The 16677-nt window shown below is 44.9% G+C and overlaps 3 protein-coding genes across 4 annotated transcripts; 1 reads left to right on the forward strand and 2 right to left on the reverse strand.

Moving 5' to 3' along the window:
* Window positions 1–348: 348 nt before the first annotated feature.
* dgke (diacylglycerol kinase epsilon) lies at window positions 349–7769 on the reverse strand. Of its 2 annotated transcripts, none has more exons than XM_023954679.1 (11): window positions 7010–7741; window positions 5959–6118; window positions 5769–5888; window positions 5555–5698; window positions 5318–5475; window positions 5178–5226; window positions 4991–5104; window positions 4819–4890; window positions 3886–4013; window positions 3535–3646; window positions 349–1757 (listed from the first exon to the last, which is right to left on the reverse strand). In XM_023954679.1, exons 1-11 carry the CDS (start codon window positions 7459–7461, stop codon window positions 1536–1538), a joined length of 1731 nt encoding a protein of 576 aa, XP_023810447.1. In that variant the 5' UTR covers window positions 7462–7741; the 3' UTR covers window positions 349–1535. The 2 variants fall into 2 exon arrangements, with proteins under 2 accessions (XP_023810447.1, XP_023810449.1); XM_023954681.1 differs by lacking the exon at window positions 349–1757 and adding an exon at window positions 1809–2010 and having other exon boundaries at window positions 7010–7769.
* Window positions 7770–9370: 1601 nt separating this feature from the next.
* Window positions 9371–13099, forward strand: c1h17orf67 (chromosome 1 C17orf67 homolog). The gene is made up of 4 exons (XM_004065552.3): window positions 9371–9502; window positions 11071–11171; window positions 12294–12424; window positions 12904–13099. The coding sequence occupies exons 1-3, from the start codon at window positions 9448–9450 to the stop codon at window positions 12408–12410; spliced, it is 273 nt and encodes a 90-aa protein (XP_004065600.1). The 5' UTR covers window positions 9371–9447; the 3' UTR covers window positions 12411–12424; window positions 12904–13099.
* Window positions 13100–13606: 507 nt separating this feature from the next.
* On the reverse strand, window positions 13607–15844 carry cbx8 (chromobox 8). Its single transcript, XM_004065638.4, has 5 exons — window positions 15696–15844; window positions 15540–15583; window positions 15283–15348; window positions 15127–15193; window positions 13607–14898 (listed from the first exon to the last, which is right to left on the reverse strand). The coding sequence occupies exons 1-5, from the start codon at window positions 15762–15764 to the stop codon at window positions 14140–14142; spliced, it is 1005 nt and encodes a 334-aa protein (XP_004065686.1). The 5' UTR covers window positions 15765–15844; the 3' UTR covers window positions 13607–14139.
* Between the last annotated feature and the right edge of the window lie 833 nt (window positions 15845–16677).

Here is a 16677-nt window from a genome sequence, read left to right on the forward strand (position 1 = left end):
GGGTGGGGTCATCTAAGACAGCACAAGGGTTAAAGTTTTTGCGTTAAGTTATTTGCACTTCAGGGCCAACCTACGGTCCTCTATCGGTTTTATAGACATTTTTCTGCAGTGAAGCAGGCAGGTGTGGAGAAGTCATACTGAAGCTTTGTTCTTCATTAGAGAAACTTTAGATTATATTCAACTTTTATTTACGGCAACCAAGTTCTCTTCTTCTTGAACTTTGTGCCAAAATGTTCAGCATTTGTTCCAAATCCAAATTCATACAGGACAGAAAATTAACTCAAAATATGCTCTTTTTGGTTCAACAGGTTCCCCTACTTCAGGTCCAAAGAAAACACAGACACATGGTGCTTTTGTATGAAAATATTTATGGGAATGTTTTCAGATTCAAAGCCCCCCCCCCTCGTCTTTACATTCATTTCAGTCATTTCTGTTTGTAAACTGCTCTCAAATGATTGTTTCCTCAAACACAGAGGTTCTTTGCTCTTCGGTGGAGGCCACACATTGGGATAATACTGTGATTGAAGTGATTTTCATCACATTTCTGACAGCTAATGTTCCAACAGTGAAGCTTTTTGGTACGACGGCACGAGGAAACTACAAAAACACATGCTTTCGAAGCGAGAGCTGGCGTGGAAATACAGACTATTTCATGAGCGTTCAACTGTCACAATAAACCTGACTGTACAGCACACATCATCTTTGAATAGTTCTTCTCAGATGGCTTCGGTTTGCAGTTACATTTAAGCTGATTCAGTGTCACAAACCTGTGGAGTAAACAAAGGGCAACAAGACATTCGACAGGAACCACAGGTACAGCTGATCCCTGTTCGGTAAACAGAAATCTGACCTCCGCACAGGAAAAACAAACCGTGCAGTTTTCCACCTTGAGGCTGTCAGCAGAAGTACAGAAACGGGACAGACGGGCGTCCGCGGCGCGGCGCCACGTTTGCTGCCGCAGGAGGATGAACCGAGCCTGAGCTCTGCTCCTCTGCGGTCACTTGGCCGTGAAACGGAACGGTGCGGCTGCCATTCCGCCGCTCGTGGAGGACGTAAAGCGGCGCACCGATGTCAGTGTTTGACTCTTCCCTGCAGAGGTTCGTCCGTCTTCAGGCCAACTCACAAGTGCACATCAGAATTTGGCGTGGCACGACACTTTTAGTAAAGTTATGGATTAAAAAATGTTTTCATTTTTATAATCAGACGGTTTTCCTTTTTCTTTTTTAGAAAATTCAACAGTAAAATATTTCTGTTTTTGAAACAGGCTTTAAGGATTCCCTGTGGATTAGCTGCTGCTCATTTAGAAATGGCTTCGCAGGTCACCTGGACACGGGTGAAGATCCTGATGCCGACAGGCCTTCCGATTCAATGAATACAGTGAAGTCTTCAATGGCACGAAGCGTCAGTGCAAATCAACTGCTCTCTGATCGAATTCTCTCCTGGAAACTGCCTGAGCTCTATGAATACATCCTAGACTGGGAGAACTTAAGCAAGCGAGGAGGAACGACTACGAGGAGTTACGTTTGGGCGAGGGCTCAAGTTGGATTCGCCGGCGACCAGGGGGGTCTGGGAGAATCTTGAGGGGTGAGGCTCTCCGCCTCCGAGGCGCTGGTTTCGTCCTCTTCGTCGTCTGTCTGCTCGGAGCTGTGGTACAGCATCAGGGCCTGGGTCTTGTGGGTGATGGTGATGGTGCAGGGACCCTGCGCCCACGGCTCGCCGTCCACCTGCATCGGCATCGTGGAGCTCTTCAGAACCAGCTGCAGAGAGGACGGCGAAGAGGGAGCCCCAAACATGACAACAGGGAGCAGCAGCTTCATTTTTATTTTAACACCATCACCTCATACAATTTCTACAAAATTTCTCCAAAGCTTTGACGTCACTTCTTATTCCAACAGTAAGAAATATTGAGTTACTTTCAAAGTATAAAAAAAGTAAAAGGGTCCTAGAGCAGCGGTCTGCAACCTGGGTCTGCGGAGCCACATGTGGCCCTTTGACCCCTCCATCGTGACTCTGTGGTTTTAGGAAAATAAAGTTTTCCATTTAAAAAAAACAACTGTAAAGTAAATAAGCTCCTGACTACACTACCCACAATGCTCCAACAGTCAATCAAGCAGTTCGTCTTTAAAGTTTGACAAAGTCGGACTAAAACATTTTGAAATATTTTTTAGTGCCGGGAACCACAGACAATCCGTTAGACCAGTGTTTTTCAACCTTTTTTGAGCCACGGCACACTTTAACCTTGACAAAAATCCCGCGGCACACCAGCATCCAAAATAAAAAAAAAGCAAGCAGAAACTCATAGTCTGTATTTATCTACAGCCCCCCCCCGCGCATTCTCACATGCATTTTGGTGATAATTGTGGCAGAAAAAGCAGGAAGTTGCAGCTGTTTTTTCTAAAAGATGAAATAAAAGTTAAGTTAAAAAATTGAAAAACTGATGTGTGTTCGTTGTGGTTTCAAGACGTCTAACAAGGACGACTCATTGTGCGCTGAGGCGCTGTCCCTTTAACCCAATGCATCATGGGAGACACGCGATTAAGCCTTCAAGAATGATTGGCGGAGACAGTTAAAGGGGCGGGACTTTTCCGCAAACAGCTTTGGTTGCAGCTAAATCGCGGTACCGTCATTCTTATCAAAATGTCTTTAATAGAATCAAATAAACACAAAGAAAAAGGAATTTTACGATTTTTTATATTCCTAACTACTCAGTGTTTTATCAATGTTTTTAGATCAGTTAATGTTCCCACGGCACACCTGACCATCTCGCTTACTGGTTGAAAAACACTGGGTTAGAGGTCAGTGAGCACGATTCATCCTTAAGGTGGACGACATCACTAGGCAGATTTTAAGTGCAAAAGGAAGTCACTAAATTAACCCTGATTTTGGTTTAATTAGCATAATGTAAATAATTCTGGCAGAGATGCACCCGTAAAATAAACCGTTTTTTAATCAGATATTACATTTGCTGCATTGAGATTTTTTTCTCTTCACGTCGTATGTTTTAATTTTGCCAAAAACAGATGGATAGATAAATAGATGAATAAAAATTATTAAAAGAATAATTACCAATTAACAACAGACATTTTAAATAAAACAGGATCTTAAAAAAAAAAAAGAGTTCCACTCCCTCTGGATCAATAGATAAATAATCAATAAAATGTTTTTCCTATATTCATCATAATAGTTATAATGACATAAATACTAATGTCTTCTTTTTCCAAAGGTTCAGTCAGACTTTGTGGCTCCTGTTGGGTTAGGAAAGGCTCTTTAAGAGTTGAAGGTTGCAGACCCCTTCAACCAATTGTGTTTTTGCAAATGAGGTACTTTTCTATATTCCTTAAAATGTTAACATCTTTAGAAACAAACAGCATTACACCATAAATGATGTCAGTTCAAATCCAATCTAGTGCTGGCCAGAGGCCAGGGACACAAACTGATTCCCTCATTGTCTTTCAGTGCTCAGCGAGGTAAACAGGAAGCTCTGTGTGTGTGTGTGTGTGTGTGTGTGTGTGTGTGCGTGTGCGTCTGCCTCACCCTGACAGTGTGCGCCTGGCCCAGCCGCACAGGGTTGGCCATCTTGACCTGGATCTGTGCGCAGTGGAAGGAGCCGAACACGCCCACCACCTCCAGCAAACCATCGTCCAGCCTGCAGGGTCACATGGCACTGCTGCTGACTCCCCGTTACCACGGTAACCAAACATCTCACAAGGGGGAAATCAATGCACAGGGGCTGTTTTTCCTCCACCCCCCCCCCCCACCCCCCATTTAATATTATTTTTAAATATATTTAAACGGTAAGTATTTACAGGTTTCTATCGATGATTAGCAAAACTAAATGTCAAAACTCCCCCAGTTTTTGCTTTAGTATAAATGTGCAGATCTTACCGAGTGGGGGGGCAGGGTTCATCTCCCATCCCCTCCCAGAGTCTGCAGCCTCCCCCCCAGTAGCCGATGTTACAGACGATGATGCCCTCCAGACTGGGCAGCTCCACCCGTTCTCCATCCAGCTCCAGCTGATGCAGAAAAAACACTGTTGTTGTCGTTTTATGAGGCGGCACAAAAAGCGAGAAGCCGAGGCGCCGTCCGTACAACCGCTCCAACATTGAACACAGCGTGCAGGTTTCTATACGTACACATCGCCGTCTGCATGGTCAGGCCTCCACTTCCTGTGAAAAGTCTGAGTTCAGTAGCTACTCTAGCTCCTCAGACCGTTTTCAGGCTCTACGTTTAAAACGTGCCGCCGTCGAACACGTCAGCCGGTCCAGATTGACCAATCAGGGGCTCAGAATGGGGAGTAATGTTTCGGTGGCTAACTGTCAAGTTTAAAATCTCAAATTTGAAAAGAGCAAACTATCTGGTGTCACGTTTTTCAAAATAAAGGTCAACTGACATGAGGGTTATCCGCCATCGCAAAAGACTCTAGCAATGAAGCCAACTGTTCTGCTCTGTCATAATATAATCAGAATTAAAAGACCGTCGGGAACGCTTTGAAAATAGATCAAAAGATGATCGGGGAGGGACTTTAAATACGAAAGAAAAGTTCCTGTCAGTCTGAGAAAAGTGTAGAAAGCATTAATGAAAGACCGCTTTGCAGATTTCGTTTAAAGCGGGTTATTTTTAGAAGGCAACTCCCCTTTTCTTTTTTCTAATTCATCTGTGGGCTTTTCTCCTTTTTTCTCTGGCCTTTCATTATAGAAGAGTACACGTTTAAATCCATCAATCATTTAGGATGGTAGAGATCAAAGGTGATACATACATCCATACAATCCGTCAAGAATTTCAATAAACTTTAAACGTCAAACTAAAACAGAAGTGTACCTCAATCCTCTTATCCAGGTCTTTACATTCCTGCACCAAACAATCTCTGGTGCCGTAGAGGAAGTACACGGCCTGAGGGGAGGGGAAAAACCAACAGCCACGGGTTTGCATTCAAATGGACAGACGCGGGCGGTGGGGGGGGGTTTGGGAATTCAAACGAAGCTCTCCCGACCTTATTTATGATGCGGCTGGAGAAGAAGGAGGGCGTTTTCTCGCGGTGCGCGTGGAAGTTCAGCGCCATCAGGGCGTCGGGGCCCACGGAGAAGTAGTTGTTCATGGACAGGACCTGAGGCAGATGCACAGACAGGTCAGCACAAAGGCACAAGACACCGAAACCGGCACCAACACAGGAAGCAGACCTTTGGTTTACGAAAGTAGACTCCCTTTGAAGCCACCTGAACTTTCCACCTAGAAAGGAAAAAAAAACTCTGATTCACAGCTTAAGAAAAGGAAATTGGAGTTTTTAAATAAAGAGGTTTGGGTTTTTTTCAGACCCCACCTGTCCATCTGCACCACTTCAGCATCCAGGATGTTGCGGAGAACCTGCTCCACGGGAATCTCCCCGGCGTACCCGGCCCCCCACCCCAACGTGTTGGAGAGGTCGTTCCCGGTTCCCAAAGGCAGGATGGTCACTCTGGGGATAAACTGGTCTTGAGCCTGACGACAAACCCAACGGTAAATCCATGGAAACCTGAGGTCAGAGAAGAAGAGCCCTCACCTCCCCTCCCCTCCTCACCTTCAGCTTCATGGCATCGATGGCATCCAGAACCCACCCAACGGTGCCGTCCCCCCCGCACACCAGCACCTGCACCCTGCCGGGGGGCAGGAGGTTGCACAGCTGCAGGGCTTTGGTTGGCGGCAGCACGGAGAGGTCAAACACCTGCCAAAGAGAAGGAACCTGAGCCCAGCGAAGGAAACGGGAAGAGCTGGCCTCAGGCGGAGGAGCTGACCTGAACGGGGTTGAGGACGGTGCGAAACTCTCCCAGCAGGGCCTCCCCCATGTTGTTACCGCTGCGCGTGTTGGCCAAGACCAGGATGGGATTCCAGCCACCGCCGCAGGTGGCGCCCAGCTGCACAAACGGTGTTTTAGCCACAGTTTGAGGCACCGCAGGGGGCCTGCATGCGCCGCTCTGGACTCACCTTGCTGAACTCGTCTGGGTGGCGGCGGCGGAGCTTGCTGACCTGGTAGAGGTAGTGGGGGGGGATGATGAGGCTGCGGAATTCGCCCAAGTCGCAAACGTCCGCAGTGGAAAGGCTGTCCATGCAGTCATCGTGAACGGTCGTCTGACACCAGACGCACCTGAAGGGGAAGAGGTTAGACGACCCACACCAAACGGCAACTGTCAAGCACAGTGGTGGCAGAGTGGTGGTATGGGGTTCTGCAGCTACAGCCCTTCCTTACTGGGGTGGCCCTTAAAAACAAACACATCCCATCTGACCACCACATGTGAACGACTGTAAATGTGTATTAAAGGCTAAATTGGGCCTCATATAAACCAAAAAAGAAAAAGCAATACCGTGCCTTTTTGTTTTAAATCACCTGTATTAAGCCCCTCCTCACCTGCATGAATCCCCTCCTCACCTGCGTGAATCCCCTCCTCACCTGTCTGAATCCTTTCCTCACCTGTCTGAATCCCCTCCTCACCTGTCTGAATCCCCTCCTCACCTGTCTGAATCCCCTCCTCACCTGCGTGAATCCCCTCCTCACCTGTCTAAATCCCCTCCTCAGCTGCGTGAATCCCCTCCTCACCTGCGTGAATCCCCTCCTCACCTGCAGGAATCCTCCCCTCACCTGCCCAAATCCCTTCCTCACCTGTCTGAATCCCCTCCTCACCTGTGTGAATCCCCTCCTCACCTGTCTGAATCCCCTCCTCACCTGCCCGAATCCCCTCCTCACCTGTCTGAATCCCCTCCTCACCTGTCTGAATCCCATCCTCACCTGTCTTAATCCCCTCCTCACCTGTCTAAATCCCCTCCTCACCTGTCTGAATCCCCTCCTCACCTGTCTGAATCCTCCCCTCACCTGCCCAAATCCCTTCCTCACCTGTCTGAATCCCCTCCTCACCTGCGTGAATCCCCTCCTCACCTGTCTGAATCCCCTCCTCACCTGTCTAAATCCCCTCCTCACCTGTCTGAATCCCCTCCTCACCTGTCTGAATCCCCTCCTCACCTGTTTGAATCCCCTCCTCACCTGTGGTCGCAGAGCTTGGGCTGCGTCCCGCACTGCTGCTTGCACACTGCGCAGTAGCTGGCCAGCGGCACGTTCCCCCGGACCCAGCGGTGCTCCGCGGACCCTCCGGGGCCACACGGGGCCATGATCTCTTTGCACGGCATGCTGCGGTCCGCCCCGCGCAGGCACTGCTCGTCCACGCACACGCCGCAGCACTCGCAGAAGGCGCCGTGCAGGATGTGCTGGGCGCAGACGCAGCAGTAGGTGGGCTTGTTGAACAGGTCCGTGTAGTGCCAGCCGTGCTTGCTCTTCCGAAAGAACTCCTCCATGGAGCTTTTCCGCTTGGAGCGCCGCGCGCTGCACCACAGAACGAAGGCGACCGGAACCACGACGGCCAGGGAGGTCCAGAGCAGCAGCGGCCATTCCCGCCGGGAGCCGCAGTCGCCCTGCGCCTCTGCCCCGTCTGAGCTCATCCCTCTGGCGGGCTTCAGGCGGCGGACACGAGGGAAACCGAGGAAGAGGGCGGTGTGGACGGAACGCGCTGGCGGGAAGGAACGCCGCGTTTCTCCGGGACGGACATGTTCACGAACACAAACGGGATTCTGACATCACTTGAAAACGGACATATAACGCGAGAAATAAACGGCGCTCCTAAATGCGTACAGCTAGCTTGGTACCAGCAAAGAGTCTATACACGTCAAGATGATTCACGCTCAAGAGGGAGCATGCGCACTGCGTCCAAACGGAAGAAGCCCGATTCCGGTTTCCCCCTTCAAAGTAAAAGACCAAAACCAACATAAAAAATAAAAACCAGCAATAACTTACTGTTAAAGGAAACTATGTCCTTGTTAGATTTACGCCTCCACTTTTTTCCTGGAAATAAACCAGGAAATACCAAATGCTTTAATTCTTCTAAAGGCAAGGCAAGGCAAGTTTATTTGTATAGCACAATTCATACACAAAGTAATTCAAGGTGCTTCACAAAACAGAAAAATGCATTAAAATCACAATACATCATAGAAAGACCACTGTAGGCAGGTGGCAGAAGGGAGCAAAGTCCCTTTGACTCTAATTTAAGAATAGAATTAAAACCAAAAATACTAGCACAGCCTGGTAATATGACTGTTTTTTCCCACCCAACTATAAACGGTGAAAATATTTTTCTTAACTACCTACCATGTGTTTTTAACATATTCCTCTGATATAAATAAATACATTTTCAGATTACATCTGCATTTCTTAGTACCATTTCTGTTGGCACCACTACTGTTTCGGGGTGTGAGACACTAAGCTAGTGAGAGAGCGTGGACACAGAGAGCTCTCAGCAACGGGGAGGGGAAGAGAGGGTGGGGTTGCTCTGCGTCAACAGTCCCCACCCACAATTCAGAGGTGAATCTCTTCAGAACGACTGCAGACACTTTCCTAGAAAACACCTGTTTTTTTGCTTGGTTTTTTTTTGGCTAAAAACGACACAATAACCAAAAGAACATGGGGAGAGAGACTCTAATTTATGCACGATTTAGTTATTTAGTTTTTCAAATAAAAAACTATTCTATTTGGTGAAAAATAAATGATGTTGTGCAGATATACATTGTATTTCCCCATTTCAATTTTATTTTTATTTTACACATCTCCTTGAGCACGTGTGTACTCAAATATCAGCCAGATCGTGTGATAAGGAGCATGTGAATGTGAGAAACTGAGGTGATGGGAAAGAGGCCAGGGATCCAAAAGGTCGGAACGGAAACGGCAGCGATAAACACATTTTTCCAGATTAGGAAGAAGAATTTTTTTAAAATCCCATCATACTTCTTTTTTCTTCTTCAAAATTTTAACTCAAAACCCAATCAATTTATAAATGAATTTTACCTTTTTGGTTTCTCAAATTATGGTTCTTGATGAGATATTGCTGTTTTCTCTCGTTTTGTTATTCCTGGAAATAGAAAATGTGTCAGTTGCCATTTTTCAATGGGAGGAGGGAAGTGAAAACACACAATTATCTTTCTGCAGTTAAATTAAGTTAAAAAATCCTGTTTGTATTTGGATGTTTAAAGTTAAAAATTTGTTCTTATCTGAAATAAAAATGTCCCCCCCCCCCAAAAAAAGACATTTATGTATATAGACATGTTTTTCTCACTAACACTATGTTTTTCTCAGTGGTCTGAACGCGTGTTTTACTGCCCCCTAGCGGACATCTTTATAAACCTTCTGCTCCAAAGTTTTCCTATATTAGAAAAAACTGTTTTCATTAATAAAAATGATATATTTTAAATCTGCGTGTGCATTAAAGTATAGCTGTACGCTAAGATATGTATAAAATCGTTTTTCTCCGACCTGACTCCATACACGGCAGTCTGTGGGTGAGGAGAGGAAGCTGGAAGAGGAGGGGAAAGGTTTGCCCTTCACCCCTCTCCTGTGGACCTCAGAGCATTGGAGGCTCAGAGAGGAAAAACACGAAGATGAAGAAGCTGTTGGTGTTTCTGCTCTGCCTGGTCGTGCTGACCCTTCAGACAGGTAGGACACATCCCTGTTTAACATGATGAACTGTGTGTTATTGCAGCACAAACTCTTCTGACGTGTTTCAGAAATAAAACTGAATCACCGGTAGAACATTTGTTAGGTTCTCCTGGACTTTTTTTTTTTTGCTTCCACAAAACCTTTCGATAATTTTGTATCCAATTTACTTCAATCCAAACATTTATTCTTGCTTTCTTTTTAAATTACTTTATTCTATGTATTAACAGTTTTTTTCCAGAATAGATTCTTTCTCCGGTTAACGTTCTTCTTAATTCCTTTGAGATTGTTGGATTATTTTGGTGTTTGCCACGTTGCTGTGAGTCCAGCAGCAGCTGGAGCTTTGGCCTCTTCTGGCTTTCCTCTCAGCTTCCTCCCTGGCTGCTTGCTACATGCAGCGTCACGTGCTGGAGAGAGAACTTGGCTCCCCCCTGGGGATCGGCGAGGATGAATGGGCACTCTGTTACCTCCCAACACAGACCGGGGCTTTCTGAGAGAACAGGGGGGGGACAGAACCTCCGTGCTCTGCAGAGAGCTGGGGCTCCTGAAGGGCTGCTGCTGAGCAATTTCACATCCACTCCAGTTAAACAAGCCAGGGCCGGATTTACCGTATTTTCCGGACTATAAGTCGCCCTTTTTTTCATAGTTTGGCAAGGGGTGCGACTTATACTCCGCAGCGACTTATATTAGAACTAAATTGAAATAAATACATTGTTAACCCTCCTGTTATGTTCATTTGTGAGGAACAGAGATGATGTTCCTGGGTCAATTTGATGTATGAAGTATGTTAAGTGTTAATAGTATGTTAAGTGACTCAGAGAATCAGCAAACTTTTTTTTACAGTAAGATCTTGAAGGCTAACAACATAATATTCTATTTTCCAATTATTTCATAGATTCAGAAATGCAATAAAAATGAAAACTGTTTCTACAAAAACAGGATGAAAACAGAGTATTAGTTGGCCAATGATGCTTCATGAAAGGAATAAATAAATAAGTTTGAGAAAAAATTACTGTGAAATTATTAGATAAACAGTCTGCTATGATTGTGTCATATAAGGTTGTGAAAGTTAAAATGCGACTTATAGTCCAGGGCGACTTATAGTCCGGAAAATACGGTAGATATGGGGGGGTGGGGGTGGGCAATACCCCTCCAAAGGCCGTGACTGCCCTCCAAATGTCATCAAAAGTTGACCAAAGAATTAAAAATGACAAAAAAACAACAATAACATGAAATGAATAAATTGGACAGACATAAAAAAGATTAATGAAGCCTCAACAGGCCACAAACCAGCATCCTGCATGTGCCTGTCCCAGGCCCGGCAATGCAGATGTCAGCACAAGATCAAGGCACACCCAGATTTGCCCCCCTTTACACACTACCTGCACCCCGTATAGTTGGGCCGGCTAAATCCCGGCAGCTGTTTTTAGAGGGAAAATAAAATTCAGCAATAAGATGCATAGAAATGGAAACCAGAGGTCAAACTCCCAGCCCGAGTTGCCTGAACTCGTCCACTCCCCAAACAGGAACTAACAACATCTCTTCCTCTTGGGCCGATTTCACTGCAGACGCGAACCCGGTCATCAAGGAGAGCTTTGCAAAGCAGCTGCTGCGCAGCAAGAGGCAGGAGCGGCCGATGAAGGCCGGCCACCCCGACGAGCCCATGAGGGTGAGCTTCATCAGGGCGGGGAGGAGGAGGAGGACGAAGCAGGACCAAAACGGAGGCCGTAATCTGTCCTGTTTTTGTAAGAGTGGATGGAGACTTATTTTATAACTAAATGGGGGAAGGATGAGAGCCTGATGCATGCGTAAAGATAAAGTATGAAATGAACAAAGAAAAATTCAGATTTAATGGAATTTAGATGATTTTAAACCCAAAAATGACTTTTGCAACGTAATTTTAAGAGATATAAATAATATCAATTATGATCCATTGGGTGAGTCTGCAAATTTTTGTTCACAACAACGTGCAAAAATATTATTCAGGAAAAAAAACACCTCATTTACTCAATGTCTCAAATTTTTCAAAACATTTTTAACGTTAACTAAAGTCAAGCAACGATCACTGTATTTAATGAAGCAAATGTGATTTAAGTGGCTTTTTTTTTTGTTTTATTTTTTGTCTTTTTAATCTATGCATTCCAACATTTCTTTAATGAGTTTGATAAATATGTGTACATTCTTTATTGCTTTATGCTTGAAATAAATCAAATCAAATCACACACATTATTTTAATAAAGCAAGCAGTCATTTAAAAAATAATAATATATGAGTCAATCTTACCACAAAGTTTTGAAAATTAGCCAAAGTTTTCCAGCCAAAAGAGATTTCATGGACGCAACCATTTTGAAATGAACAGGAAGAGAAGAGCCCTTCTACTGCCCCTAGTGGAATGATTGTGAACTACAGGGCTTGAAGCATGGACCAAGTTACATAGAACGAGTTTTTACGGGCGTTTTGGATCATGCTAATGGCTTTGGAGTCTCAGAAATGTGCGTTTCAAATATGATACTAATGGTTCAATATGGTTTAACTGTAATCAGGGAGGGAAAAATGATCAAAACATGATCTAGCAGTTTGGGAGGAGAAGGTCTGATTTTTTTTTCCATTTGATGTTTTATTTTCTCCTTCCTCAAAACATTTGCACTTTGTTCTGCTTTTGAGCCACGATTCTGTCAGCTTATGCAGTTACCTGGGTTTTCTGGCTCATCTTTTATTTTTAAAAAAATGTGACAGATTTCTTTGCTTAGTTTGCTGCAAATTGCGCTCTGATTCCATCTGATCCCCACAGGAGCATCTGCTGCACATGCAGGCTCTGGACCAGAGGGCCCAGGAGACCAACCTGGAGTACTGGCTGAATCCGCACTGCCCCCCACGCTGTGACAGGAACTATGGACACCCAGTTTGAGGAAGAGGAGGAAGGTCTGCAAAATCTCCTCTTTTGTTTTCAACCCCAAAGGAGAACAGCGTTCCTCCTCAAATGCTGCACAGTAACAGATGTGGCTGAAAACAGCAACAGGCCTTCTTCATCCTTTCCAAACAACTTTAAGTCCTTTTTTTCTGCTTTGAACTCAGTTTATTAAAAAGTATTTGTACATATTTTCTGTTAAAATACTTAAGAACATTTGAGTGTAAAAGATTCCTGCAGGGGTGTTCAATTCAAACACATTTTGTTAGAAAATTAAATAGATAAAAATGAGGGAATTTGTGATCAAATAAAAAATAAAAGTGAATTTTTGAATCTGAAACACATCAGACAAAAGTCGCCAACAAATCTAGCCTAACCTGTTTGTTTTTTTCCGGAGTAATTTACTTTTGCTTTGGTCTGAAAACCCGCAAAGTCTCAGTGATTTCATATTAATTTAATAGAAATCTAAATAGTTTCCTTTGTTTCCCCACAGAAAAACCCACGCGTGACCAGGACTCAGCAGTGAAGACAACCGAATGAAAAACCTTTTCTTCTTTTTATGTCAACTTTATGAGAAGATGTAATCCCAGAAGCTTTATTTGGCTGCATTAGACGTCCCTTTACCTTTATTCCCATAGATGTGCTTTAAATACATACAATTCAAGTCATAATAAAATCGCGAAACTTCACGATCGAGTTTTTTTCATTTATTGTTTACTTGTGGATTCATTTATTTATTTGAGGTTTGTGTTACAAGAATCTTTTCAATTGAACATACGTTTTTAGGGCCTTTTTTTAGGCGTTGAAATATCTTAAAAGTCGCGCGGCACGCCGCGGTGTGCGCGCGGCCTGCTGCACGTGGCAACAAAACTGCCATCGTCACGCGCCAGATGCACGAGCTGACACACTTGAACTCGTCGAGCATTTCAAAGCGGTGTTTGAGTTTCAACAGCATTTAAATATTTAAACGTCAGAAATATGGAAAATATGTATTTTTGTTTTAGATTTTGCTTTTATGTCAACAAGCTTTACACGAAGCGGCGGAGCGGAGGCCTCAGAGCTGCATGTTTTTCTGCGGCCTCCGCTCAAAACCCGAACTGGGTCAGAACCAACCCGCAAGGCCCCGTCGTCACGCACACACCGGATTTATTTCACACAGAAAAAAAACTGACATGAAAATATAAATGAGACAAAAATGAGAATTTCCGATTTATTGAAAAGCTGAATCGTTTTCTTGTTACATCCCGTTTCTATGAAAAAGTCGAATAGAAAGTCAATGAAAACAAACTTTAGATGTGAATTAAACACATTCGTTTTTGTTATTCATCACAGAATTTCACAACAGCCTTCATCTCTTTTAATACTCTTAAATTCAAAGTGCTTGAGCAGAATTTTTTTTTGTCCTTTTGAAGTGAACAGGACCTAATTTAATTATAATAAAATGTAAGCTTTGCTTTTTTATGATGCTTTGAGCACACAATATTATTTTTGGGAATATACATTCTAGTTAGTTCTAGTTGTGAGATAATATATTCAGCAGCAGCTGTACAGACATGTGACTCGAGTTCACAGATGAAACGGACTTCATTTGGTCAAAACATTAAATAGAGGTTCCACTTTAAAATATACACGCTCTGTCATTTACACATCACATACAAAAGGTTGCTTCATAATGAAACTGAAAAGGTCGCAGCGACAGGGAGCGTGGCGTTCAGGCACGACTCGGCGATCATCTCTTCTCCTTGAAGAAGCCTTTGGACGTGCTGCTCTCCTTGATGGTGACCGTCAGGAAGTTGGAGGTCACGTCCGTCACCAGGACCTTTTCCACGTTGCTGAGACACGGCCTCCACGTCACCTCGTCGAAGTCGTCGTCCAGCCGGGTCGGTGAGGGCCTGTCCATAAAGTAAGGCTTTTCCACGGGGGGAGGCGCAGCAGGAGGCGCCGCCGTGGAGTGGTGCTTGAAGTGAGCGGGAGCCAAGTAACCGGAGCTGATCTTAGTCCTGTGAGTGTCTGGGTTGGTTCTGTGGAGATGTTTGTGGAAGCTCCCGCTGCAACCGCCATGGCTCTGCGAGTGGTGGTGGTGGTGGTGATGGTGGTGTTTATAGCCGTGACCGAGGTTCTCTGAGTGTCTGTGACCCACGCTGACCTGACTCGCCTCCTCCCCACCCTGGATCTTGGTGAATTTATGCGATCCAGGGCTGGCCTGGTCCTCCGGCCTCCTCTTGAGCAGCTGGGGGTCACTAAAGCGGGGCTTGGGCCCCCGTTTTTTGGGCGTGTGGACGAGGCTAACGGAGCTGTGCTGCTGAAGTGACGGCAAGCAGACGCTTTCGCCGCGGTTGACGGCGCTCGGGGGGAAGATGGTAGGAACCACGGCTCTCAGGCCCTCTCGGGCTCTCGGGGTGACGACCGGCTCCGCAGTCGGGAAGTGGATCCCTCGGACCTCCTCGCTCCTGAAGTCATAGGACCTGGCTTTGTCTTTGGCATGCGCCTGTAAACATAAACAGTGTTAGTGCTTTGTAAAAAGGATTGTTGTGTTATAATCAGCCAGGAGGCCAGGCGGTGACAGATTTAACCATGAGCTGAAGGACTTACACACCGATTACACAGATAAATACAGGCCTGGGAAACCAAAACAGACTAAATATAGCTCTGACACGTTGTCTCATGACGGAAAACACGTGAAAGAAAAAGAAAAACACGTCTAAGTTTGACTCACCTTGAGTAGAAACGTTTTGGGTTTCGGTCCTCTCTTTTTGGGCCCATACAGCTCCCTTTCTCGCTCCCTGCGGGAAAACACACAATCATGTTCAAGCGCCACGGGAGCAAAGTGCACACTTTCCCCCACACACACGCTCGCCCCCACGCGTGTCACCTCTGTTCGAACGCGGCAAACAGGCGGGAGTCCAAAATATTCTCCTCCGGCTCCCAAGTGCTGTACCTGCGGAGCAGAACATGAAGTCAGTCGAGCAGACAGCGCGGCGTTAGTTAGCCCGCGAGCTAAAAAAAAAACAACAACAAACAAAATAAAAAAAAAACCTCCGCGAGCCTCTTTACCCTCGATGCTTCGCCGAGTAAAGTGAGCCAGCGCGGTTTTAAAACCGTGCCACAGTGTGACGGGGATGGACTTACTTGGGAGACCATCCTTTCCATTTGACAAGATATTCGATGCGACCCTGAAAATGCCACCAGAAACAGAAAAAACACTTCGTTAGCTCGCTCGGAAACATAGCGGCGGTTTGGTTAAAATGACGCGGACATCATGGAGGTCTGCTGACGGCCGCCTACCTTCCTTATCCGGCGTTTAATGATCGACTCGGCGGCGAACACCCTCTCCCCGACGGCAGACAGCTCCATGTTTACTCCAGTGCTACCTACCGTTAGCTCGCTCAGCGCTAGCTAAGCAGATATCACCCCCCCTCCCCTCCCCTTCCCTTTACCCGTCCCAGCCATTCTGAATTCCCGGCAGACCATAATACTCCTTACAGAATGGACGTCAGCGCAGTTTTACTGTGTTGCCTAGAAACGGCAGTCGGTGGAACCTCGAGGAGAACGCCCATTGGACGAGCTGTTGCTACGTGATATCGGGTTGCTAGGTTAGGGAGGAGCTTACGTACGTAAAGAGGGGAGATTTATTTATTTAATATAAGTGTGTTTTTTTAAATCGTGTAATTAATGTGATGCGTACAAAAATACATGCACGTGCGGACATGAAAGCAAAAGAAAAAATAACTGCAGTCAAGTAATAATACAAAACATTTATGCGTTAAAGCCGTAAAACAAGTACAAATATGTCAATTAAAAATACTGTTGTAATTCTTTCAGGATAATTTAGACAATTTTAATTCAAATGAAAACAATTCTCATTCGTTAAACAGCTCTGTAATGTGCCGCGCTGTAAGATATTTGTAGTTAAAATCATGAAAAATAAAAACGCGTCTTTGGTTTAATCCTGTTAGACTTTACTGATTCATCTTCAGGTGAAACGCTAAATATGTTTTATCCAAATACGGAGACCTAAAAAAAGGGTTTTTAGAACACGACGGTATAGGTTCATAAACATAACAAAAACAAACTAGAATGAATCAGCATTTAAACGAGTTTCATAAAAGCAAATACCCACATTTTATATTTACTTTTAATATGTAATACTTTTTTTTTTAAACAAAAACATGTTAATTATAGCCAAATGAAACACTTTTCAAAGCATATTCTGCGACAGTGTTCTATAATTTATACTCTATATTTTATGTTGGGCCACAGCCTTGTT

The sequence above is a fragment of the Oryzias latipes genome, chromosome 1, assembly GCF_002234675.1.
Source record: "Oryzias latipes chromosome 1, ASM223467v1".
Classification (NCBI taxonomy): domain Eukaryota; kingdom Metazoa; phylum Chordata; class Actinopteri; order Beloniformes; family Adrianichthyidae; genus Oryzias; species Oryzias latipes.

Bases quoted from the DNA above. Each gene is read 5' to 3' on its own strand.
- dgke (XM_023954679.1), bottom strand. From the start codon at position 7,461: ATGAGCTCAGACGGGGCAGAGGCGCAGGGCGACTGCGGCTCCCGGCGG. The intron at 5,889-5,958 runs GTGAGTCCAGAG...CCGTTTGTGCAG, and splicing joins ACCCAGACGAGTTCAGCAAG to CTGGGCGCCACCTGCGGCGG. The intron at 4,014-4,818 runs GTACACTTCTGT...TTTCTGCATCAG, and splicing joins ACCTGGATAAGAGGATTGAG to CTGGAGCTGGATGGAGAACG.
- c1h17orf67 (XM_004065552.3), top strand. From the start codon at position 9,448: ATGAAGAAGCTGTTGGTGTTTCTGCTCTGCCTGGTCGTGCTGACCCTT. The intron at 9,503-11,070 runs GTAGGACACATC...ATTTCACTGCAG, and splicing joins CGTGCTGACCCTTCAGACAG to ACGCGAACCCGGTCATCAAG. The intron at 11,172-12,293 runs GTGAGCTTCATC...TGATCCCCACAG, and splicing joins ACCCCGACGAGCCCATGAGG to GAGCATCTGCTGCACATGCA.
- cbx8 (XM_004065638.4), bottom strand. From the start codon at position 15,764: ATGGAGCTGTCTGCCGTCGGGGAGAGGGTGTTCGCCGCCGAGTCGATC. The intron at 15,194-15,282 runs GTGACACGCGTG...GTTTTCCCGCAG, and splicing joins TTTGCCGCGTTCGAACAGAG to GGAGCGAGAAAGGGAGCTGT. The intron at 14,899-15,126 runs GTGAGTCAAACT...TTATGTTTACAG, and splicing joins CCAAAACGTTTCTACTCAAG to GCGCATGCCAAAGACAAAGC.